The sequence below is a fragment of the Pan troglodytes genome, chromosome 9 (assembly GCF_028858775.2).
Source record: "Pan troglodytes isolate AG18354 chromosome 9, NHGRI_mPanTro3-v2.0_pri, whole genome shotgun sequence".
NCBI lineage: Eukaryota > Metazoa > Chordata > Mammalia > Primates > Hominidae > Pan > Pan troglodytes.
This window is the reverse complement of record NC_072407.2, coordinates 67,540,887-67,565,594: the sequence shown is the minus strand read 5'-3', so window position 1 is coordinate 67,565,594 and position 24,708 is coordinate 67,540,887. Positions and strand designations below refer to the sequence as shown.

The 24,708-nt window shown below is 51.7% G+C and overlaps 2 protein-coding genes and 1 pseudogene across 12 annotated transcripts in view; 1 reads left to right on the top strand and 2 right to left on the bottom strand.

Moving 5' to 3' along the window:
- Positions 1–21,366, bottom strand: part of LOC745011 (solute carrier family 22 member 20) — a 28,465-nt gene extending 7,099 nt beyond the window's left edge. For all 3 annotated transcript variants that reach the window (XR_010147236.1, XM_024347254.3, XM_063783062.1), the window contains exons 1-7: positions 19,506–21,366; positions 19,331–19,434; positions 16,042–16,196; positions 12,553–12,721; positions 11,127–11,250; positions 10,163–10,278; positions 424–638 (exon numbers count right to left, since the gene is read on the bottom strand). Coding sequence is in view for 2 of the 3 variants with exons in the window: in XM_024347254.3 (XP_024203022.1) it covers positions 424–638; positions 10,163–10,278; positions 11,127–11,250; positions 12,553–12,721; positions 16,042–16,196; positions 19,331–19,434; positions 19,506–19,985 (1,363 nt within the window). In the remaining variant the exon portion in view is untranslated. The remainder of the gene's footprint in view (positions 1–423; positions 639–10,162; positions 10,279–11,126; positions 11,251–12,552; positions 12,722–16,041; positions 16,197–19,330; positions 19,435–19,505) is intronic.
- On the top strand, positions 6,896–8,531 carry LOC134807307 (uncharacterized; annotated as a pseudogene).
- A 381-nt stretch (positions 21,367–21,747) lies between the features above and the next one.
- Positions 21,748–24,708, bottom strand: part of CAPN1 (calpain 1) — a 30,824-nt gene continuing 27,863 nt past the window's right edge. For all 9 annotated transcript variants that reach the window (XM_054662464.2, XM_016921223.4, XM_054662465.2 and 6 more), the window contains 6 exons: positions 24,366–24,430; positions 23,836–23,904; positions 23,657–23,735; positions 23,301–23,417; positions 22,882–22,940; positions 21,748–22,494 (listed from right to left, as the gene is read on the bottom strand). In XM_054662464.2, coding sequence (XP_054518439.1) covers positions 22,468–22,494; positions 22,882–22,940; positions 23,301–23,417; positions 23,657–23,735; positions 23,836–23,904; positions 24,366–24,430 — 416 coding nt within the window. In that variant the 3' untranslated portion in view covers positions 21,748–22,467. The remainder of the gene's footprint in view (positions 22,495–22,881; positions 22,941–23,300; positions 23,418–23,656; positions 23,736–23,835; positions 23,905–24,365; positions 24,431–24,708) is intronic.

Sequence of the window (24,708 nt, the reverse complement as noted above, 5' to 3'; positions counted from 1 at the left end):
TTTTTTTTTTTCTTTGAGTCTCACTCTGTCTCCCAGGCTGGAGTACAGTGGCACAATCTTGGCTCACTGCAGCCTCCGTCTCCTGGGTTCAAGTGATTCTTCTGCCTCAGCCTCCCAAGTAGCTGGGATTACAGGTGCACACCACCATGCCCAGCTAATTTTTTTGTATTTTCTGTAGAGATGGGGTTTCACCATGTTGGCCAGGCTGGTCTCGAACTCCTAACCTCAGGTGATTTGCCCGCCTTGGCCTCCCAAAGTGCTGGGATTACAGGCGTGAGCCACCGTGCCCAGCCTAACAGTTGCTTTCTTTTCAGATCTGGAGACATACCCTTCAGCCTTGCTGCCATGTGAAATTTGTTGTCTACCAGACCCCAGAGGCTCCCAGTTCTTGGTGTGCAGCAAGGGCAGAAGTGGGTGACTCACCTTCTGGCACAAACATGTTGGCGATCACCATGAGCCCGGCCAGGATGAGGAAGGAGGCCACCGTGGCCCGGCGGCCCACGTAAATCATGGTGGCGGTGGCCACCAGCATGGCCGGGATGTCGATGATTCCAAACAGGGCCTGCACCAGGTATAGGCTGAGCCCAAACTTCTGCAGGTCCATGGCCAGGCCATAGTAAGCCACAGAGTTGGAGAACCTGGAAGAGGCAGTGGAATGGTCCTTGTTCACCCCATGGTTCACTGTTGTGAGCCCAGGGGAGGGGACACAAAGGTGGATGACACAGGATTCCTCTCCTCGGGGAGGTAAAATTCCCTGACTTTCCATAAACATCCCTTCCCGGTCTCCTAAGTCTCTGTCTTTAGTATTAGAGCTCAGACACCTCCCTCCACATCCCTTTCCACCACCCACTCCTGGATCCAATGCATGGGTTCTGGAGTGTTTGCTTTTCTCTGCAGTACCCACCTCAGCGCCGAAATTAAGGCAGTGCTAAAAAATAAAAAGAGAAGAAGATGGAGGAAGGTCAAAGGACACAGGAGCCAATGTGGAAGAGCTCCCAATGGCCAAAGCTGGAGCAATTTGGGAAATAAGGTAAAGAATGTAGTATCTACTAAATAAAGGAAAAACATTGTTGAATTATAACCCAAAGTATAAACTACATGGTTACACATGAGCCTATATAAATAAATGATTTCATAAATAAGTCTTTCTTAGAGAAGAACTCCAAACAATGTGTGTAAATACTCCACTCCTAGGCTGGGCGCGGTGACTCATGCCTGTAATCGAAGCACTTTGGGAGGCCAAGGCGGGTGGATCATGAGGTCAGGAGTTCAAGACCAGCCTGGCCAAGTTGGTGAAACCCCGTCTCTACTAAAAATACAAAAATTAGCCAGGCGCCTGTAATCTCAGCTACTCAGGAGGCTGAGGCAGAGAATTGCTTGAACCTGGGAGGCGGAGGTTGCAGCGAGCCGAGATCGCGCCACTGCACTCCAGCCTGGGCAATAGAGGGAGACTCCATCTCAAACAAAACAAAACAAAACAAAACAAACAAACAAACAAAAAAAATCCATTCCTTCAGGAGATGAAACTTAGTTTCCCTCCCCTTGAGTGTGGACTGGACTCACTTTCAAATAATAGTATATGGAAAGAGGCTGCTCATGGTGGCTCATACTTTTAATCCCAGCACTTTGGGAGGCTGAGGTGGGTGGATTGCTTCAGCCCAGGAGTTCAAGACTAGCCTTGGCAACATGGTGAAACCCCATTTCTACCAAAAGTACAAAAATTCGCCAGTCTCATAACCTGGTCTCAAAATAAATAAATAGGTTAAAATTGAAAAGTAAAACAAGAATATGGAAAGAGAACATTTATTAACTTTACAGTGGAGAAACCTGGTAGACACTACCTTAACCAAGGGATTAACTTCAAAATCACCAGTAATCAGTCATGTTGACATCACATATGCCCTCATATGATATGATATGATATATGATATGATGAGAAGGTCATATCACCTCCATGGTTCTCCTTTCCCAAATCCACAATCCCAGTTTAGTCATGAGAGAACCATCAGACAAATCCAAATTGAGGCCAGGTGCAGTGGCTCATGCCTGTAATCCCAGAACTTTGGGAGGCCAGGCCAGTGGATCACCTGAGGTCAGGAGTTCAAAACCAGCCTGACCAACATGGTGAAACCCCATCTCTACTAAAAATGCAAAAATTAGCCAGGTGTGGTGGCATATGCCTGTAATCCCAGCTACTTGGGAGGCTGAGGCAGGAGAATCCCTTGAACCCGGGACACGGAGGTTGCAGTGAGCCAAGATCATGCCATTGCACTCCAACGTGGGTAAAAAAGAAAAAAAAAATTCAAATTGAGGGACATTCTACAAAATACCTGACCAATACTTTTCAAAACTGTCAAGGTCATGACAAATAAGGAAAGACTAAGAAACAGTCACAGATCAAAGGAGACCAAGAAGACATAATAACTAAATGTAATGGGATATACCAGCTGGTGAAATCCAAATAAATCTCTAGTTTAGTTAATAGTAAATTACCAATCTTAAATTATTACTTTTGACAAATGTACTAATGTAATTTAAGATGATAATATGAGGGGAAACTGGGTGAAGTGGATACAGGAACTCTCTGTACTATCTTTGCAACTTTTCTATAATTATACATTTATAGAAGAATAAATATACATTTATTCCAAAATTTTATGAAGGTAAGCTAACAGAATATATTTAAGAAAACCAATATCCAGAAAATAAATTTTATCCAGAAAAAATATATACATGTTTATATGTGTGTGTGTATATATATAATGTATATATATAATGTGTGTATATATATATAAAATGTATATATATATTTTTGAGAAGGAGTCTCACTCTTTTTGCCCAGGCTGGAGTGCAGTGGCGCGATCTCAGCTCACTGCAACCTCTGCCTCCCAGGTTCAAGCAATTCTCCTGTCTCAGCTTTCCAAGTTGCCGGGATTACAGGCGCACACCACCACGCCCAGCTAATTTTGTATTTTTAGTAGAGATGGGGTTTTACTGCATCGACCAGGCTGGTCTCAAACTCCTGACCTCAAGTTATCTGCCCATCTCAGCCTCCCAAAGTGCTGGGATTACAGGCATGAGCCACTGCGCCTGGCCAAGAAAAAAAAAATTCTTATGTAAGGCGATAAGAAAAAAGATAACCCTGTAGAAACATTGGCAGAAGTCTTGGATAAGCATTTCATTAAAAAAAGCCATCCAAAATACCAATAAGTTCATGCAAATATTTTTACATTCCTTAGACATCAGAGAAGTGCAAATTGGAAATCACAGTACAGTATCACTACACACTCACTATAATGGCTAAAATTACATTACAGACAATACCAAGTGTTACTAGGGATGTGGAACAAGTTGAACTCATATGCTTCTAATGAGGGTGTGAATTGGTATAACCACTTTGGAAAACTGCTTGCTTCTATTACAGAGAACCACACCCATACTTTATGATCCAGCAGTTCCAATCCTAGGTATGTATCTGACAGAAATGCAAGCGTGGGCCCAGTGCAGTGGCTGACATCTGTAATCCCAGCACTTTGGGAGGCTGAAGTGGGAGGATTGCTTGAGCTTAGGAATTTGAGACCAGCCTGGGCAACATAGTGAGATCCTGTCTCCATATTTAAGGAAAGAAAGAAAGAGAGAAAGAAAGAAAGAAAGGAAGGAAGGAAAGGAAGGAAGGAAAGGAAGGAAGGAAGGAAGGATGGAAGGAAGGAAGGAAGGACAGACAAGTGTGTTTTTTCACCAAGAGAAATGTACAAGAATATTTATAGCAGCAGTATTTGTAACAGCCCAACCTGGGAAGAGCCCAATGTTCTTCAGCAATAAAATAGGTAGACTGGGCGCGGTGGCTCACGACTGTAATCCCAGCACTTTAGGAGGCCGAGATCTGCGGATCACAAGGTCAGGAGATTGAGACCATCCTGTCTCTACTAAAAATACAAAAAATTAGCCAGGCGTGGTGGCACGCGCCTGTAGTCCCAGCTACTCGGGAGGCTGAGGCAGAGAATTGCTTGAACCCAGGAGGCGGAGGAGGTTGCAGTGAGCTGAGATCATGCCACTGCACTCCAGCCTGGGCAACAGGGCGAGACTCCATCTCAGAAAAAAAAAAATTGGTAAAGTTTCTGTATTAGTTTCCAATTGCTGCTGTAACAGATTACCACAAATTTAGTGCCATAGAACAACACAAATGTATTATCTTACACTTCTGGAAGTAAGAAGCCTAACGTGTGTTACTGAGCTAATGTCAGAGTGTGGGCAGGGCTGTGTTCCTTCTGAAGACTCCATGGGAGAATCTGTTTGCTTGCCTTTGCCAGCTTCTAGAGGCTGCCTGCATTCCTTGACTTGTGGCTCCTTCCTCTGTCTTCAAAGCCAGCAGCACACAGCATCTCCAAAGGTCTCTCTCTCACTCTGACCTTCTTCTTCCACTTGTAGGGACCCTTGTGATTGTACTGGGCCCACTCAGATGATCCAGGGTAATCCTCCTTCAAGATCCTTAGTTACATCTGCAAAGTCCCTTTTGCCATAGAAGGTAACATATTTATAGATTCCAGGGATTAGGATGGGGACGAATGTTACTTATTGATTTCTAGTAATATATATACATTATATATAGACGTAGATATATTTTCTGGATATGGTTTTTTGTTGGATATTGGTTTCTGCAAGTATCTTATTCTACTGCATACCTTGCTTTTTAAAAATAATTTTTATTTTGTAATAAATATATATTTACAGAAAAGCTATAAAGATTCAAACATCTTTGGGGGTCATTATTCTGTCTACCACAAGTAGTATATTCGTACCATGGATTGTTATACACGAAGAAAGAACGAACTAAATTACATATGACAACATGAGTGCATCTCACAAACGGTATAAATTACAAAAACTATGTAGCTCAAGTTATATAAAGCCCAAAAACAGGCTAATGTAATCTGTGGCATTAGAAAAAAGGATAGTGATTCCCATAGGGGAGGGTAATGACTGAAGAAGACATGGGGGGACGGGGTTTCTGGAGGCTGATCATGTTCTGTTTCTTGACCAGTGCGTTGATTAATGGGTGTGTACAGTTTGTGAGAATTTGTCAAGCTGAGCCTTGTGCATTTTTGCATGTGTGTTATACTTCAATAAAAAGTAAATGTGGGCCACGTGCGGTGGCTCATGCCTGTAATCCCAGCATTTTGGAAGGCTGAGGCAGACAGATCCCTTCAGGTCAGGAGTTCAAGACCAGCCTGGCCCACATAGAGAAAACCCGTCTCTACTAAAAATACAAAAACTAGCTGGGCATGGTGGCACATACCTGTAGTCCCAGCTACTCAGGAGGCTGAGGCAGGAGAATTGCTTGAACACAGGAGACAGAGGTTGCGGTGAGCTGAGATGGCACTACTGCACTCCAGCCTGGGTGACAGAGCGAGACTCTGCCTTGAAAAAACAAAAACAAAAACAAAAACAAAAAAACAAATAAACCTGTATGTGGGAAGAAGAACTCCAAGATGGTCCATCAAATTCCTGGCCCGGGTGTACACAAACCTTCTCCCAGTTATTCAAACACTAATCTAGGTGTTGTGAAAGGATTTTGCAGATGTAATTAAGGTCCCAAATCACTTAACTTTAAAACAGAGATTTTTCTGGGAGGGCCTGATCTAATAACATGAGATTTAAATCTGGGTCTAGAGGTCAAAGACTGGGAGTTGGAGATTCAAAGCATGGGAGAGATTTGATATGAGGAAGATATTCCTTTGAGGTGGAGGAGGCCACTTAGCCAGGAATGTAGGTGGCTTTTATGAACAGCCTGTGAGGAAATGGAGACATAAATCCTACAGCTGCAAGCAGTTAAATGGAACCAACAATTGAAATGAACTTGGCTGTGAATTCTTCCCCAGAGCCTCCAGAAAGGAGGCTTCGTTTCAGCCTCCTAAGAGCCTGAGCAGAGAACCCAGCTGGCACTTCTGGCCTGCAGAATTGTAAGCTCATAAATGGGTGTTATTTTAAGCCACTAAATTATGGTGATTTGTTATAAGCAATATAAGACTATAACATTCACAAAAAATAAAGTGGCCATTGAGAAATTTGAGGGACACTCAGTCAAAAACCACCAGTTTTACATTCAGTTCTTTTGCTTGTTAACGTGTCTGCTCACCTAGGAGGAAAGAAGGGGGAAAGGCTCCTGAGAATGTGAGCTCTAGAAACGGAGTCTTCCCAGAGAGACTGGACCACGACCAGCCAGCATTGCCACTCAGGCGAGATTGGCAGTGGCAGGGAGAATGGACCAGACATTCTCTAAGATTCCTTTTCATCTTATAATTCTGTGGCTCACAATATTCTAAAATTCATTCATTCACTCATTGGTTCATTCACTCATCAAATATTTATTGCAAAGCTATCACATGCCAGAAGCTGGTTACATGTAATGTTGTAAAAGTTTTTACAGCTGTGATTAAGTTATTAAAAAAACAAAAGCAGAAGAGGTAGAGTATTAATCCTTTTTTTTTTTTTTTTCTCTTGAGACACTCTGTCTCGCTCTGTTGCCCAGGCTGGAGTACAGTGGCGAGATCTTGGCTCACTGCAGCCTCTGTCTCCTGGGTTCAAGTGATTCGCCTGCCTCAGCCTCCTGAGTAGTTGGGACTACAGGTGCGTGCCACCACACCTGGCTAATTTTTATATTTTCAGTAGAGATGGAGTTTCACCATGTTGGACAGGCTGGTCTCGAACTCCTGACTCAAGTGATCCGCCCACCTCGGCCTCCCAAAGTGCTGGGATTACAGGCATGAGCCACCGCACCCAGCCCCTATTAAATCCATTTCTATAAGAACGTGTGTGTGTGTGTGTGTGTGTGTAAGTATGTGGGTGTCATGTATGTACTAAGAGCTGCAAGGATACAAATTCATGCCTGACAGAAATGGGAGATGGGAGATGTTCAGAGGTGGAAGGGAGAGTAGGTTGAGAGGGACATGCACTTATGTACCTGATAACAGAAAACAACTCATATTCAGGCACTGTTCTACCTGCTTTACAGACTAATTTTCACAACAGCCTTATGTGGTAGGTTCTATTATGATGCCCATGTTACAAATGGAGAAACTGAGGCACAGAGCGGTTAAGTAACTTGTCAAGGATCACAAAGCCAGTAAGTGGCAGAGCTGAGATTCAAACCGAAGGAGTACGTTCGAGTCCTGCTTCTTAACCAATGAACTACGCTGCCTGTTTCTGGATTGTTTGGGGAAAAAATGTTTTTAACTATGAGTATGCATGCTTCTCAGAATTTAGAAAAAAACCACAAGGTGGCTCAACCCTGTTATTCCAGCCCTTTGGGAGACCAAGGGGGAGGATCGCTTCAGTCCAGGAGTTCTAGACCAGCCTGGGCGACATTGCAAGACCCCACCCCATCTCTATTTTTAAAAATTAGCCCGGGCTTGGTGGCAGGCACCTGTAGTCCTAGCTACTACAGAGGCTGAGGTGGGAGGATCGTTTGAGCCTGGGAGGTCGAGGCCGCAGTGAGCTATGATTGTGCCACTGCACTGCAGCCTGGGTGCCCGAGCAAGACCTTGTCTTAATCAAATCAATCAACCAGTAAAGAAAAAAATCCCAGTTAATTGAAGGCATTTACAATAGGGTTTGTGGAAGTTTGTGAAAGTTCACCAGTTCCTAACACTTCCTCTTTCTCCTCCCCCATCCTTTTTCGAACCCCAGGACTCCCCATCCCCACCTCACCCCAGACACACTGGTGAGGAAGGGGTGGGGGGGCGGGCAGGCTCACCGCCTCCCGCTCCCCAAAGCCAGGACTGTGCAGTTGATCCCAGAAGCGAGCCCGGCGCGGCTCCCTGCCGGCAGCGAAGCGAAACATTTGGACATGGCCCCGATTTTCCGGGTGCGGTTGGTAAGTCCCGGCGTGCGCGAACCAAACCTGCGGTTCCCGGGGCAGCTTTGAGCGGGTCGGGTCGGCTCCACGGGAGAATGGCCCCACCTGCAGGCAGAGAGCTCCGGATGGCTGCCGAGTCACTTTCTCAACAAAAACGGGCTTTTGCTTACTGTTTCCAGAAGGATCCAAGAGAGGACTTTCAGCTCTGGAATTTTGAACTCAGGATCTGTTTCTCCCTCGCGGAAAGAGGAAGGTGGACGAAGGGCAAGCCCAGGCCGGCGGGGGCTACCGCAGGAAGACGCCCATTCCTGGACTCTGGTTCGCAAGAGCCCCCTTGCTCCCCAGAGCCGGAACTGCGCTGCCTGCCACGCTGTTGGGGACAGAAGGCCTCACAGCCTCCCAGAGTTGGGGGCCGTCCCATCTTCCCAGTACACAGGGGTCACAGCCCCAAATCCAAACCGGAGGAAAGACTCTATACCCCAGAGCTTCCCAGGGGGCAACCTGTGGTTTAAGTGCTTTATGTGCTTTAACTGGTTTTTGTTTTTGTTTTTTTGAGATGAGATCTTGCTCTGTCAGCTAGGCTGGAGTGCAGTGGTGCAATCACAGGGCACTGCAGCCTCAAACTCCTGGGCTCAAGCAATTCTCCCACCTCAGCGTCCCAAGTAGCTGGAACCACAGGTATACCCCTCCACCCCCGGCTAGTGGGCGTCTCCCTATGTTGACCAGGCTGGTCTGGAACTCCTGGGCTCAAACAATCCTCCCGCCTCTGCTTCCCGTAGTGCTGGGATTACACACATGAGTCACCCAGGCTGGCCTCATGTCTTAACTCTGGATCCTCACAAGGACCTTACAGAAGTAGGAAAGAGGCCCCAGGAGGCTGGGCTCCCTGACTTGCTCAGGTCACTTGGATAGTCTGGCCTCAGAGCCCAGCTGATATCTACTAAAAGAGACTCCCCAGTCTGCTACAGAAAACAGATAGTTTCCCGTCTCTACTAAAAATACAAAAATTAGCTGGGTTTGGTGGCGTGTGCCTGTAGTCCTAGCTACTTGGGAGACTGAAGCAGAAGAATCACCTGAGCCCGGGAGGCAGAGGTTGCAGTGAGCCGAGATCGCACCATTGCACTCCAGCCTGAAGACAGAGGGAGACTCCGTGGAAAGAAAGGAGAGGAGAGGGGAGGGGAGGGGAGGGGGGAAGGAAGGAGAGAAGGAAAGAAAGAGAGAGAGGAAGGAAGGAAGGAAGGAGATAGTAATTCATTGCCTGCACTCCCTGCTTCATAAGTATCAATACCAATTATTTAAATGTGCAGGAAATCCAGTGGAATGCAATCAACACGGTTGTTTTTTATCAGCCCTTCCCCTTAGGATTTGTCAGCTTCCAGCTGGTGGTGCTACTGCATATGGGCTGCCTTTGTATTTTTGTCCATTTCACATCTTCATGCCTGTGAACCTGTTAGGTATTCCTTCCTGCCCACCTTGCAAACTTGATTAACCATCTTTTTTTTTTTTTTTTTTTTTTTTTTTTGAGACAGAGTCTTGCTCTGTCGCCCAGGCTGGAGTGCAATGGCATGATCTCGGCTCACTGCAAGCTCCGCCTCCTGGGTTGACGCCATTCTCCTGCCTCAGCCTCCCGAGTAGCTGGGACTACAGGTGCCTGCCACCATGCCCGGCTAATTTTTTGTATTTTTGGTAAAGACGGGGTTTCACCATGTTAGCCAGGATGGTCTCAATCTCCTGACCTCGTGATCCGCCCACCTCGGCCTCCCAAAGTGCTGGGATTACAGGCGTGAGCCACCGCACCCAGCCAATTAACCATCTTTTAAAACCAGTCTAAATGCTATCTCCTGCCTGAAGCTGTCAGCAGCCCCAGCTAGCAGAAATGCTGTTAGGATACTTGTCTCACTGCATGAAAATTACGATTTTCCTGTCTATCCCCTCCTGGATCCAGAAGTGTTTTTTCCAGAGTGCGACACTTCCCAGAATCCACTAGAGAGCCAGCCCAAAGGGCATATCAGGATGGGACAAATTACATTCTGGAAAAGCTGCCTTGGTGATTCCAATAGTCCTCCCACCCAGGTGAGACCCACTGCCCAGAAGTGGGGTTCCTGGGTTAGCATGATATCTCATCTGTCACCACATCTCAGCATCCAGCAGAGGCCGAGTGCTGGAAAAAGGGTGTGGGAAGAGATTGAGTTCACACGGCTCACCTGCTCATTGCATTAAGAGTATTTCAGAACAGAGTTTTTCAGTGGGGGCAGAGAGCATGCCCCTGCCTCAGGTGAAAGTCTTGGGCATGAGCCTGTCACCTACCAAATCACCATGAGACAGCATGTGACCTTGCGGATGGCCGGGGTTCGGAAGAGGTCCAAGATTGAGTTGGAGGTGCGGACACTTGCAAACTCGCTTTGGATGTAGGAGCTCACCACCTAGGTAAGAAGAGTCTGCTCAGGGAAAGCGAGGGAGCTCGGACCCCACATCCCTGCTGGGAACCCCTTCGTCTGTGTGGAGGAGAGCTGGGGTTGAGGTCTTTGGTGAGGTGGCTGGCCCTTGTCTCCGCTCCGTCCAAGGACTGATGGCACTTGAGGGGCTGTTTCCAGGGTGTTGAGAAGCTCCAACACAAACTCCAACACTACTGAGGTTCTGCGGTTCTGGAGGGCCTCCCACCCCATGCCTGGTATAGACTCGGAGATTGAGTCAGATAAGAGCAGGGGTTCCAAGTGGTTCTGCCACTTCCTACTGTGTGTTCTCAGGCAAGTTACCCGTCCTGTCCCCACTTCAATTTCCTCTTTGTCAAAAATGAGACATGAAATGAGATTACATACATAAAGCTCTCAGCCTAGTGCCCGGCATGGGGCTTGAGAAATGACGCTTATTGATAATAAATGGTAACTATCTTATAATAAATGGTATTTATAATGGTGCTTTTGTTATTGATTCCCCAGTAATTTTACTGTGTGGTTGCTATTTTAATAATTTTAGTTTATTATTTTATTAAAATTTCAACTGGATGTCAAGGTTAATAGGGTTATTTCCTAATTACAAAGGTAGATTGACTGATGAGCAAAGCAGTTAAATTATTTATCCTAAATCACACAATCATTCAATACCTAAACAACATCTTTCGCACATGAGAACTCTGCCTGTCCTGTTTATTCCCAATGTCTACACCTGGATGGCACGTGAGTCCTGGGAAGTTGCTAAATTCTAGTACAACTGGAGGTTGCCAGCAAGACTGAAGACTGTTCCCACCCTTCCTTCCTCCCAGCTCGCTTACCTCCTTGGTCAGCCTTTCCCCTTCCTCCTTCCTGCCGTTCATTGCAGCCACCTTCTGCAGATTCTGTACAGCTAACTGGGACTTGCCATGCAGGAGGAGCCAGCGGGATGACTCTGGAAGCCACCTGGGACCAAGAGGAGGAAGAAGGATCTGGGGCTGGGTAGAGCTCATTCTATTCCCCAAACCCAATACCCCCTTGTCCACCTTCTTTCAGACCCAAAAAAGATGACCTGTCCTCCTGTCTGTAGCATCAGGAAGTCTGGGGGCCATGCCAGCTTCCCTTTTTTTGCGGTACATCATACAGAGACTCACTGAACAGTATTTAAAGACTACAGAGGACTTGGCCAGGCACGGTGGCTCACGCCTGTAATCCCAGCACTTTGGGAGGCCCAGGAGGGTGGATCACCTGAGGTCAGGAGTTTGAGACCAGCCTGGCCAACATAATGAAACCCCATCTCTACTAAAAATACAAAACAACTAGCCGGGCATGGTGGTGTGTGCCTGTAATCACAGCTACTCAGGAGGAGGCTGAGACAGGAGAATCGCTTGAACCTGGGAGGTGGAGGTTGCAGAGCCGAGATCGTGCCACTGCACTCCAGCCTGGGTAACAGAGGGAGACTCCATCTCAAAACAAAAAAAAAAAACAACAAAAAAACCCACAAAACTACAGAGGACTTAGGATTTCAACAGACCCGCGGCCTTTTTTTTTTTTTTGGACCAAGTCTCACTCTGTCGCCCAGGCTGGAGCACAGTGGAGCAATCTCGGCTCACTGCAACTTCTGCCTCCCAGATTCAAGTGATTTGCCTACCTCAGCCTCCCAAGTAGCTGGGATTACAAGCACCCACCACCATGCCTGGCTAATTTTATTTTATTTATTTAATTATTTTTTTTGTAGAGATGGGGTTTCACCATGTTGGCCAGGCTGGTCTCGAACTCCTGACCTCAAGTGATCTGCCCACCTCAGCCTCCCAAAGTGCTGGGATTACAGATGTGAGCCACCACACCTATCCCAGACCCGGTTTTGAATCTGGTTCTGACCCCAGCTGTGTGGCCTTGTGTGAGTCATGGGCCCTCTCTGGGCTGTGCTTCATTACCCTCTTATATATGCCCCAGTTATATTCTTATAACTTTATAAGCACTTAGAGTACTTATGAAGTGTTGAGGGATGCGAAGGAGTTGATGAAGGCAAAAGCTCTTGGGATGTTCCAGGGCCCCACACTAATGCAAGGGATTTTACCAGAGCGTCCCAGTAGCCATTCGTGAGGACTTGAGAGCTTGCAGCCTCCATGAACGCCTGCCATCCTTTGTGTCCCCTGTCAAGTCTAGCAAGCCCCGGTCACTGCACACCCCAACCTCTCACAGGGCCAGGTGAAGACTCGGCCACACAGGTGCACCCTCCCCCACCCCACTCTGTTCAGGACATACCAAGAATAGAGGAAAAAGATCAGGAAAGGAGCAGAGATGGCAAACTGCAGGCAACGCCAGGGGCGAATCAGGTAGGCTACCCCAGCCAGGATGAGCTGGCCCAGGGTGAAGGAATACCCCAGCAAGATACCCGCCACAGTCCGGCCCCGTGTGGGCATCCACTCCACAACTGGGGAGAAAACAGTGACATTCAGTGGCATTCAGCTACCCATGTGGTTAATTCACCACACCCCCCCTTATGATTCTGACCGCTTAAACTCATTCCAGAGACCCTCTGAGACACAGGCAAAGGTGTCCCTACTGCACTCCAGATAAATTCTAAGTGGATCAAAGAACTCAATAAACAATAAAACCACAACAATGCCAGAAGAAATCATGGTAGATTATTTTATAATCTTAGAGTAGGGAAAGGCTTTTCCAAGAAAGTCACAAAACCCAGAGGCAATAAACGGGGAGGTTGACAAACTTGGAGTCGTAAAAATAAAAAATGTCCGCATTGGAATAAAACAAAACAAAACACCGTAAGTCAAGCCATAACGTCAACAAAAAATGTAAAAATATAGTAACCTAACTAGCAGATAAAGGACTAATTTTGGGCTGGGCGCGGGGGCTCACTCCTGTAATCCCAGCACGTTGGGAGGCTGAGGCGGGCGGATCACTTGAGTCAGGTGTTTGAGACAAGCCTGGACAACATGGCGAAACCCCGTCTCTACTAAAAATACAAAAATTAGCCGGGCATGGTGGTGTGTGCCTGTAATCCCAGCTACTCGAGTGGCTGAGGCACGAGAATCGCTTGAACCTGGGAGGCGAAGGTTGCAGTGAGCTGAAATGAATTGGACCACTACACTCCAGCCTGGGCGACAGAGCTAAAGACTCTGTCTCAAAAAATAAAAAAAGAAAGAAAGAAGAAAGAAAGACTAATTTCCCTAATACTGAAAGAGTTTTCACAAATCAATTAGAAAACAGCCAACAAGCTAAAAGGAAAATGGGCAGAGGTGCTCAACCCCATGCAAAGACAGAAAATACTAATTTTTATAAATAGCAAAACTTGGAACAACCTGAATGTCCATCTGTAGGGGACTGGTTAAGTAATGATGACACACCCTTACGAGGCAGCTGTAACAAATTAATGAGGAAGCTTCTTCCCAATGGGCAAGAAGCCTGTGCGTCCAGTCCTTCAGCAAATCCTTCAGAATTAAGCCAGAATCTAAGCTCTCCTCACTGCCTCTGCTGCTGCCACCGTGGCCCAGTTCAACCTGGTCTCTTGCTTGATGACAGCAGCAGCCCCTTAACCGGCCTCCCTGCTTCCGTCCTGGTGTCACATGGCAGCCAGATAGATCTTATCAGATCTCAAATCCTAAATCAGATCAGGTCTCTCCCTGGTCAAAATCCTCTGGTGGCTCTTGTCTCATTCAGAGACAAAGCCGAAGTCCTAGAACGCTGGACACAGGGTCCTGCAGAACTGCCCTCCCCGACCTCACCTATCGCCCACCTCCCAACTCTGCTTCAGCCACAGGGCCCTCCTTGCTCTTCACCCTGGGCACACTTTCCCCTGCAGGGCCTCTGCCTGGCAGTTCCCTCTGCCTGGAATGTTCTACCCCAGAAACCTGCAGGGCTCATTCCCTCAACTCCTTCCAGTTTTGCTCAAAATGACCCCTTTTCAGTGAGTCTTTCCCAAACCACGCTAATTAAAACTGCAGACCCCTCCCCTCCAACCTGGCCATTCTTTGTGGGATTTTTTGTTTGTTTGTTTTGTTGAGGCAGAATCTCACTCCATCACCCAGGCTGGAGTGCAGTGGTGCGATCTCGGCTCACAGCAACCTCCACCTCCCGGGTCAAGCAATTCTCTTGCCTCAGCCTCCCGAGTAGCTGGGATTACAGGCGCCCGCCACCACGCTCGGGCTAATTGTATTTGTAGTAGAGACAGGGTTTCACCATGTTGGCCAGGCTGGTCTCAAACTCCTGACCTCAGGCGATCTGCCCGCCTTGGCCTCCCAAAGTGCTGAGATTACAGGCATGAGCCACTGCGCCTGGCCAACCCGGCCATTCTTACCCCTTTCCAGGCTTTGGTTTTCCTCTGTAGCACTTACTGTCTTCGAACATACTATACGATTCGTTATGCGTGCTGGTGATATCTCGCCTCGCTAGAACATGGACTCCAAGGAGCAGGGCTGTGTTCACTGCAACCTCTAGAGCCTCTCCTGGCACTAGGAGGCTCTCTATCAGGCAGTGGACCAGTGACAGCTTGGTTAAGTGAAAGAATCAAGATACAGAACAGTGTGCGCAGGAACAAACATGAGGGGAGGCATATATGTATGGAGGGTCACCACACTTGTGCGGTGTGACCCGAGGCAGGGCATGGCCTGTGGTGGGAGCTCCAGGGCACTCGATGGAATCTCTACAAAGTCGTCTTTACAGGCGGAGATGTCCCCAGACAGTGCCCGGCCTCTCCAGCCTCAGGAAGTGTTAAGAGGCTGGGCAGTCTCTGATGCGTGTGTGTGTGTGTGTCTGTATGTGTCTGTGTGTGTCTGTATGTGTCTGTGTAGGTGTTAAAGCCCATTCCAGCACGAGGTGGACCTCAGACACCTGTTTCAAGCCATGGCTGGATGCCCACCCTGCAGAGTGAGCTGTGTAGGCTGGGATTGGCTGAGATCCCGCTGTGTGCTGGGAGAGGGAGGGGAGGTCAGGTGTGCTGGCCTGGTGCGTCCTGGTTCTCTGGTCCCAAGATTTCTTCCTGACCCCTGATATAAAAGATCCATCCTGTCTTTGCACAGCTGATGGTGGCAGCAGTTTCCGTGCCCAGTGGTGTCCCCAGGAGCAAGCTAAGTAGTTAAAATGAAGCATAGGTAGGTGGCAGGCCTGTGTCCTGGGTGGGCTTCCTTCTGCCCCGTGATGCTTTCTCCTAGGACCACCCAGGGGCTGCCCAGAACCAGCCTAGAGTGAGGACTGAGCCTGCCACTTATCACTTGGGGGCGCAACACTCCAAGCTGGCATCCAGGAGCCAGGTCTCCACCGTGAAGCTGAGGAATCACCAGCCTTTGTAGAGTCATACAATTTCAGGGCTGGCTGCTGCCCTGGGGACCATCATGGCTCACTCCTCTCCTGTGTCCCAGTGGCCTCTGTGTCCCCACACTAAGCCTGGAGACAATAGGTGCTTAGTAAGTGGTTATTGTTGGCTAATTCACAAATAAAATAAACCTAACCCTCTCAATTTACAGATGAGTACACTAAAGCCCAGATCTGGGAAAGGCCATCCAGGGACTCCCCACCCACAGCCAGCAGGGCCACCACTACCCGGGAGCCCAGGTCCCCCAAGTCCAGAACTCTGGCGGGAGGCTTTGAGTTGAGGTTGCTGGATGAGAATCCCAACAAAACAACATGAGAAAAATGTCCGATGACCCTCGACGTTGCCACCCCCCTGTCCCCCCGCCCCCGCCCTGCTCTTTCAGGAGCCCCCGCCCTTCCTGGCCTCTCCTCGGCTGGACTCACCCAGGGAGAGGGAGTTGAGGATGATGCCAGAGAAGGTCATGCCCATCAGGAACCGGAAGACGCAGTAGGCACTGAAGGAGCTGAAATACGCTGTGGCGGCCCCCGAAGCTGCCAGCTGCAGGTAGGACCAGACCAGGGGGCCCTTGCGGCCCAGCCTGAGTCCAGAGAATGGGCACAGGCATTAGGGTTTTGGGAGGCAGCAGCAGCATCCCCCAAGGAACAAATGGGCAGCCCACACCTGCCCCTTTCACCCGAGCAGGGGATTATCAAGGCAGTCCCGGGGAAGATGGGGTACCCCGCGAAAGCCACCCCTCCAAAACAGAAACTTGAAACTGCTGGGACCCAGGCTTCGTGGAAGAGGTTGGTCACAGACAGAGGGACATAGTGTAGAAGGAAGCTGGCGAGGAGATTTAGTCCAGGCTCGAGGAAAGGCAGGGATTCTGCAAAGCCCCAGAGGGGTGTGTGGCAGGTGGGGAGAGGTCACCTGAGCACTGCTGTGGCTGGAGGGAGGCCTCGAACCAGAACTCACAGCGGGTGAGCCCTTGGCCAGTCCCTGGTGTGGGAGCAGGAGCCAGGGTGGAGTCATTATGTGGACCAGAGGGTTGCCATGCCACAGAGGGGCCCAAGGACAGGATGGCAGGGTGATCTGCCCTGTTTGCACATGAGGGTCCAGGGCCAGAGCACACAGCCTCAACTTGGCCAGCAGGGAAGCAGGCCAAGAAGAGAGGCAGCTTTTCTTCTCCACACACTCCATGACCCACTCGCTTGCTCGCCCACTCACTCACCCACCCACTCACTCACTCGCCCACCCACCCACTCACTCACTTACCCACCCACCCACTCACTCACCCACCCACTCACCCACCCACTCACTCACCCACCCACTCACCCACTCACTCACCTACCCACCCACCCACTCACTCACCCACCCACCCACTCACCCATCCACTCACCCACCCACTCACTCATCCACTCACTCACTGACTCACTCGCTCACCCACTCACTCACCCACTCACTCACCCACCCACTCACTCACCCACCCACTCACTCACCCACCCACGCGCTCACTCACCCACCCACTCACCCACCCACCTACTCACCCACCCACCCACTCACTCACTCACCGACTCACTCGCTCACTCATCCACTCACTCACTCACCCACCGACCCACCCACCCACTCACCCACTCACTCACCCACCCACCCACCCACTCATTCACCCACCCACCCACCCACCCACTCACCCACCCACTCACTCACTCACCCACCCATTCACTCACCCACCCACCCACCCACTCACTCACCCACCCACCCACTCATCCACTCACTCACTGACTCGCTCACTCGCTCGCTCACCCACTCACGCACCCACTCACTCACTCACTCATCCACTCACCCACCCACCCACCCACTCACTTATCCATTCACCCACCCACTCACTCACTCATCCACTCACTCACTGACTCACTCGCTCACTCGCTCGCTCACCCACTCACTCACCCACCCACTCACTCATCCACTCACTCACTCGCTCACTCGCTCGATCACCCACTCATCACCCACCCACTCACTCATCCACTCACTCACTCGCCCACTCACTCATCCGCCCACTCACCCACCCACTCACTCACCCACCCACTCACTCGCCCACTCACTCATCCGCCCACTCACTCTCCCACTCACTCACCCACTCACTCATCTGCCCACTCACTCGCTCACGTACTCACTCGCTCACCCGCTCACTCGCCCACTCACCCGCTTATCCACCCACTCGCTCGCTCACCCGCTCACTCGCTCGCCCACCCACTCACTCGCTCGCCCACCCGCTCACTCAGTCACTCACCCGCTCACTCGCTCAGTCACCGGCTCACTCACTCACTCACTAGTCCACTCACTCACTCATCTGCCCACTCACTCGCTCGCCCACTCACTCGCCTGCTCACTCACTCACTCGTTTCTTCATTTCTTCATGCATTCTTTCATTCACTCATTCATTGTGACACAATGTTCATTGATCATTAATCACCTCTAAGTGACAGGCCTGAGTTGAGGGCTGGTGACAAACAAGACATTCTGGATAAGACACAAGCTCACATGTAGAAAGACCAGGATGTATCATGACACGGTGTGATGAGGGCCTGAGGTGTGTGGCACAGGGAGCCATCTACACTCCAGAGTGTGGGGTGGAGTCCGGGAGGGCCCCCCAAACCTGAACTGAGAGAAGAAGGGCAGAGGAGAAGGGAGAGGGGAGAGAGAGCGAAGAGGAGGAAGGGGAAAGAGGTGCAGAGAGAGAGACGTAGGAGCCAACTTCAGAGCCATGAGCTGGCTGCACATCGTCTGTCAATAGGGGTCAGTTAGGTGCAGTGCTCACACCTGTAATCCCAGCACTTTAGGAGGTAGAGGGAGGAGGATTGCTTGAGCCCAGGAGTTCGAGACCAGCCTGGGCAACATAGTGAGACACTCCCCGCCCACCCCCCGATCTCTACTAAAAATAAATTTTTTTTTTATTTGCTGGGTGTGGTGGTGCGTGCCTGTAGTCCCAGCTACTGGGGAGGCTGAAGCAGGAGGATCATTTGAGCCCAGAAGGTCGAAGCTGCAGAGAGCTATGTTTGTACCACTGCCCTACAGCCTGGGTGACAGAGTGAGACCTCACCTCTAAAAAATAACGGGGAACAAGTTAGGGCCCATTCATACAGTGGGATGTAGTGTAAAGACTAGGAGGAATGGGACAGCTCTTTCTGAAGGAATAGGAGAGGCCTCCAAAGCTAAGAAAAAGCCGGGTGCAGGACCACGTGGGGTGTATGCCAGCATTTGCACAAAAAAAGGATGACCAGGCCTGTCACCTCAGCTACTTGGGAGACAGAGGCAGGAGAACTGCTTGACCGTAGAAGTTTGAGACCAGCCTGGCCAACATAGTGAGACCTCATCTCAAAGAAAAAAATGGGGGCACATGAAGAAGAAAACAAATACAAAACAGGAAAAGAAAAATGGGGGAATGGAACATATACACCCACTTGCTTGACTGCATAGAATCATAAAATGTCTCTGGTAAAAGGCATAGAAAGCAGGCTGCCCTCTGGGGATTACTGCAAGGAGGGGCAGAGGCAGGAAAGGGGTGATCCCCGGCAGGCTCTTCTGTGCCTTTCGGGATTTGAAACCATGTGAATGTACTATATGTATTATCTGTTTAAAATGCACAAATCAACTGTAACAAAGAAAAATGAATGCAGAGGCCTAGGCTTTCTGGCCCGCACTGGGTGCCTGGGGCCCTTATCCCCATGGGCTCACCTGTCTGCCAAGCTGCCAAACACGGCAGCCCCCACCAGCACCCCGGCCATGTAGACAGACTGCGCCAGGTCTCGGAGAGTGCGGGCCTCACACACCAGATCCCACTGCAGGGAAGACATGGGCACTTCAGACTGGGCCTCGGCAGCAGCCCCCCCACGCACCAGCCCCTTCTGACCTCCATCACGATGGTGGACGGGAAAACACTGCGGTTATAGACCCAGCCGTCCTTGCAGCCCTCCGTGGCCGCGCCCGGGATGGAGGAGTTGGGGCTCAGCAGGGCCCACTGAGGCTTGGTGAAGTGCCGGCAGGGCTCAGGGGCCCCAAGCTGGTCCAGGGGTATGGTGGCCCTCAGCCAGGCCCCCGAGTCGTTGGTGGAGGCCTCAGTGTTGTTGGCAGGGCCCCGGCAGTGGTGGGGGGGGACAGCGGCCGTGAAGTTCTGCAGGAAGTTGTGGCAGGCCAGCAGGCCGCAGGGCAGCAGCAGCAGGGCCATGTGGATGAGCTGGAAGCGGCCCATGCCGCCCAGAGCATCCAGCAGGTCTGTGAAGGCCATGGCCATAGGCCTGACCTGAGGCCCAGTACCCCCGGCTTTATGTACAGAGGCCGGGAGGGGCCCTGGGAGGGGGAGGAACAGGCCAGGGGTGAGGACTGCAGACATCCTGTGCACCCTGTGTCGGAGGGCTCAGGTTACACCCCATAGGAGGGTTCAGGTGTCCCCACATCTGCAGGGCTCCCCTCCCCCATGCCCTTTCTCTAGCTCTCTCCATCTCTCACCCCGAGGGCTGAGTCACAGCCTACCACCCATATCCGCAGGTCTGGCCGCCCTGCCCACTGCCCTCACCGACAGGACCCCAGCAGTGAATGGAGCACCATCACCTTCCCTTTCCTCCAGAGGACACCGAGGCATGTTCGGGAGCCCCGATTCTGGCTTTGGCACATGGGACACAGTCCCTGTCTCTAGGCTCCAAATCACAGCTGGAGCCTTAAGTGCTGAGAGTTCAGAATAATGGGATGCAGTGTTTACAGCTGCTTACCTTTCCCCCACTTCCCGAGAAAGCAGGGACTTGGCTGCACAGGTGACACTTGGGAAAAAGCCCTTTTAAAATGCCCAAATAGGCCAGGTGCAGTGGCTCATGCCTGTAATCCCGGCACTTTGGGAGGCCAAGGCAGGCTGATCACCTGAGGTTAGGAGTTCTAGACCAGCCTGGCCAACATGGTGAAACCCTCTCTCTACTAAAAATACAAAAGTTAGCCAGGCATGGTGGCGGGCACCTGTAATCCCAGCTGCTTGGGAGGCTGAGGCAGGAGACTCGCTTGAACCCGGGAGGTGGAGGTTACAGTGAGCCGAGATCACGCTACTGCACTCCAGCCTGGGCAACAAGAGAGAAACTCCATCAGAAAGAAAGGAAGGAAAGAAACAAAGCAAGAAAGCCCAAATAGGGCAGTCAGGAAGAAGCCCTGCTCTTCCCACCCCTACCTCAGTGACTCAGAGTTTATGAGAGGTTAGGGTCCCAGGTCATCCAGATGTGGTGTTCCCATCCCCACATCAAATAAAACCCAATCCAGAGAGCAAGTAAGGGTTTGAGCAAGATGGCGGGCCCTGCAGACCCTCCCGCCCTCCAGCCCCTCACACACCAGCCCAAGCTGCAGGAAGAGCTGAGCCACTGCCCTCACTGCTGAAGACTCTGAGCCCAACAGGACCTGGACTCCCAGTGAGGAGGTGACAAGGGCAAAACGCAAGCTCAAGATAGCAGTGTGCGGGCAGCCTTCCCCATGGGGCACACAGGGGCCTCCACCTCCATCTCCGCCCCAACGCTGGGGCCCACAGCAGCTGACAGCAGCCAACCCCCACCCTCCCCCACCTCGGCCTCTGCTCTGCATTTGCAGCTTCGCCCCATCCCCTCTTCCTTCCCCCAAACCACTCTTATCTCTGGTAAGAAAATCCCAGATCCCAGCAGGCCCTGGAGCGGCTTATGTAAGTGCAGGTGTCTGGGTCACAGGGGCTCCCCACAGAGGGACCTGAAGGCGGCTCTGTGCCCTGGGGAGCTCCCTGGGGGGCCGGGTGTGTGCTAAGTAGAGGTTTGAATTTCAGCCAGAGCCTCACCTCAACGGGCCGAAGTGTGCAAGAAAGGTAGGGGTCAGGCCTCCTGGGTGGCGGGGAGGGCATGTAGGATCAGCAGAGCCATGTGGGACCTCAGCTGTGTGGCCCTGTCCCTGCAGCTAGGGCCCCTCCTTCCCAACCTCCCAGGGCCAGGGGTGGTCTTGCCCAGATACCCAGGACTCCAGTAGGGGTTCAAGCTTCAAGGTCAAGGGGAAGGAGATGGAGGGGTTGGAGGGGAGGGGTGAGCTGAGGCCACGAGCTGCCCCCATGGGCCGGGGCCTGCAGGTGCCCTCCAGGCAGTAGGCTGGGGAGAAACACATCACAGACAGATGTGGGGCCTTTTATTATTTGGGGTTCCTCTATATGGAACACGGGACCTCCCCACCCCAAGCCTAGTGCCTCTGGCACCCCCATAACCAGTACACAAGTCCCTGAAGAGTCCCCTTTAAAATCACTAATATAAAAAAGGAGCGCAGGAGGGAAGGCCGACCGCCCACAGGCTGGGCAGCTCCTGGTCGGCAGCAGGGCCAGGGAAGGACAGAGGGGGCGTTGGCTTCGGCGCAGGAAGGCACAGGCGTTCCCAGCCCCGGGGCCTCCCCAAGCCGGGAGGCGGCTCCACATGCCTGGACTGCAGACTGTGTCGAGCTAGTGGTTATAGTTTATAGTCTGCAGGCAAGGCCAGGCCGGTGGTGCTGAGTGGGTGGCCTCTGAAGTGGGGAGAGGGGACACATCAGGATGCTGGGGAAACCCGGGGCTGTCCCGAGGCAGGAACAAGCGAAAGCTGCCTTCCTGGCTTGGCAATGGGTGGGGCCCAGGGAGTCCATCCCGAGCCCATGGCTGGCGCAGGCAGGGGCCTCACAGCTCTGCCCGGAGCAGATGAACGATGGTGGCTGGGAGGAGAGGGGACAGGAGGACGAGGCTGCCTCTCTGCTCCAAGGAAGGCACTTGCAGCTGGGGTGGCCTGGTGTGGTGTGGTAGGAGGCGAGGCTTGGCAGACGAGGAGGGAGGGGAGCACGGCAAGGGGGACCGAGTCCCTGCCTCATGCAAACATGGTCAGCTGCAACCACTGCGGGAGAACAGGCAGGTCGGCTGGGGCCGCAGAAATGGCTCCCTGGCTTCTTCCCCACCCAAACCCCAGGTCCAGCCCCCAACTCCACGGCTCAGGAGCCACCTCAGGGACTTCATGGAGGGGTTACTTTCTTACCTCCTCCACCCTTGGGAAACCAGAGTGCTGCTCCCATAGGGGCCTCCAAGGGCCTGGACCTCCCCTCCTGCTCCTTTCCCAGAATCCAGACACCCCCACCCCAGCCTTTCAGGATTCAGGTGGCCCGGCCTTCAGGGTTGGCTCTGAGGCCCAGGCTCATTTCCAGGAAAGGACAGGGAACACTGGCCAGATAAGAAAACTCGATCGCCTGGAACTCTTCCCCAACCATGGGCCCAGGGAGGTTCCCACCTTAAACAAGTCAAAGGTCACAACTCCATCCAGATCTGTGTCCAGAGTTTTGAAAAATCCTGTGTGTTCAAGAAAAGGTGATACAGGGCTGAAAACTCAGTGGGATATTCACGCAGGGCCAGGCCTGGCCCCCTTCCTGCCTGGTCCCTCTCTACCTCCCCACAGTACCGCAAGCTGACACCCCTTGAAGCTGGGAAGCTTCACCCCTTCCTGCTGCCTGAGAAGCCACTGTCAACTCCCTCCCTCCCCGACTCTCCTGGCACTCAGCCAGGGCCCCCAAACCCAGACCCAGGCCTCTCTGGCACACACCCACAGCACTGGCCTGTATCTGCTAATTCACCCATCTGTCATTCCCCCCAGCTCCTGCGGGACGCGTTTGGGACGGAGCTGGAGGGTGGGAGGCAGTTGGGGACACTCACGGAACATGGTCTCTAGCCGCACCAGGCAGCAAACGAAATTGTCAAAGTCGACCGCCAGGTCGGGCTCCGAGTAGCGGGTGATGATGAGCTCGTACAGCTTCTTGTTGAGCTTGAAGCCTGGTCCAGGAGAGTGAGTGAAGGTCAGGGAGGCGCAGCCCCTGCCCAACAGGATGGGGGAGGGGTTGGGTCCCCAGGAGGGGGCTGGGGCTAGGCAGGGTGCTAGTAACCGTGGGGAAAAGGACAAGATGGCTGTTACCATGTCACCACTAGCACCCCAGGGACAAGGGCCTGGGGCATAGGAGCAGTGGGGCTACCTGTCCTGGGCCCCACAGGTGCCGTCAGCCTTGGAGTCTCACCTGCCGACTCAATGGCCATCCGCATCTCGTAGGCACTCATGCTGCCCGACTTGTCCAGGTCAAACTTCCGGAAGATGGACTGAGGTGGCGGCAGAGGGTGAGGGCCAGGCTGAGTCACCCGGCCCTTCCCACCTGCCCGGCCCGCACCTGCATGACTGAGGTGAGTGGGGACAACCTACCAGGTAATTCCGGATGCGGTTCCACAGGATGTTGAACTCCACCAGGCCCAGCTTCCCATTGCCATCACGCTGGGTGGCCGTTAAGAAGGAAATTCCATCACTTAGACCAGTCATGGGAGAGTGGGCAACTGTGCAGAAGGGGAGATGGCCGCCGAGCCGGCAAGCCAACTTGGGGCTGGGTGAGGAGAAGCAGCAAAAGCCATGTACAGTCAGCCCACAGCCAGGCTTGCCTCGTTCTCTGAGCTGGGCTGCAGTGGAGTGGGCTGGGGAGGGGTCAGAAATAGCACCAGCCTCAGGGTCAATGGGGACCCAGGTCTTGCTCCACCTTTCACTTGACACAGGTCTGTGCCTCAGTTTCTCCCTCCCAACCAACAGGAAGACGTCCAGGGAGACATCTGAGCATGGGGCACTGTGTGTCCACACTCCGCATGGCTCTGTCCTGTTCTCTGTGCTGTCCTGGGACAGTTCTCCCAGCACCGATACCTCCACCCAAAACCCCACTCCGGAGACAAAAGCAAACGGAAGGATACATCCATGAGGTTCACCATGCTGCGGCACGACTCTAGGCTGAAGCCCTTGGTCCGCAGGTCTTTGTCTGCAAGAAAAACCAATTCCAACATCTCCACCTAGTGAGCTTCCTGCACCTGCCCCTGCTGGGAGCACTGGGTGGGGCAGAGTCAAGGACGCACAAATCCTGACGAGTGGGTGCAATATCTGGCAGAGGAAGTGGGCAGGATTGTTTGTATCATCAGGAAGTACAAGTAAAGTATTTTAGCAATCAAGCCAAAGTCCCAACAGCCACAATTAGTCCAAAGTAAAAAGAAATGAGTGTGAAACAGAAGAGCGAGAAATTGGGTAGAAAGATGGGGCAGG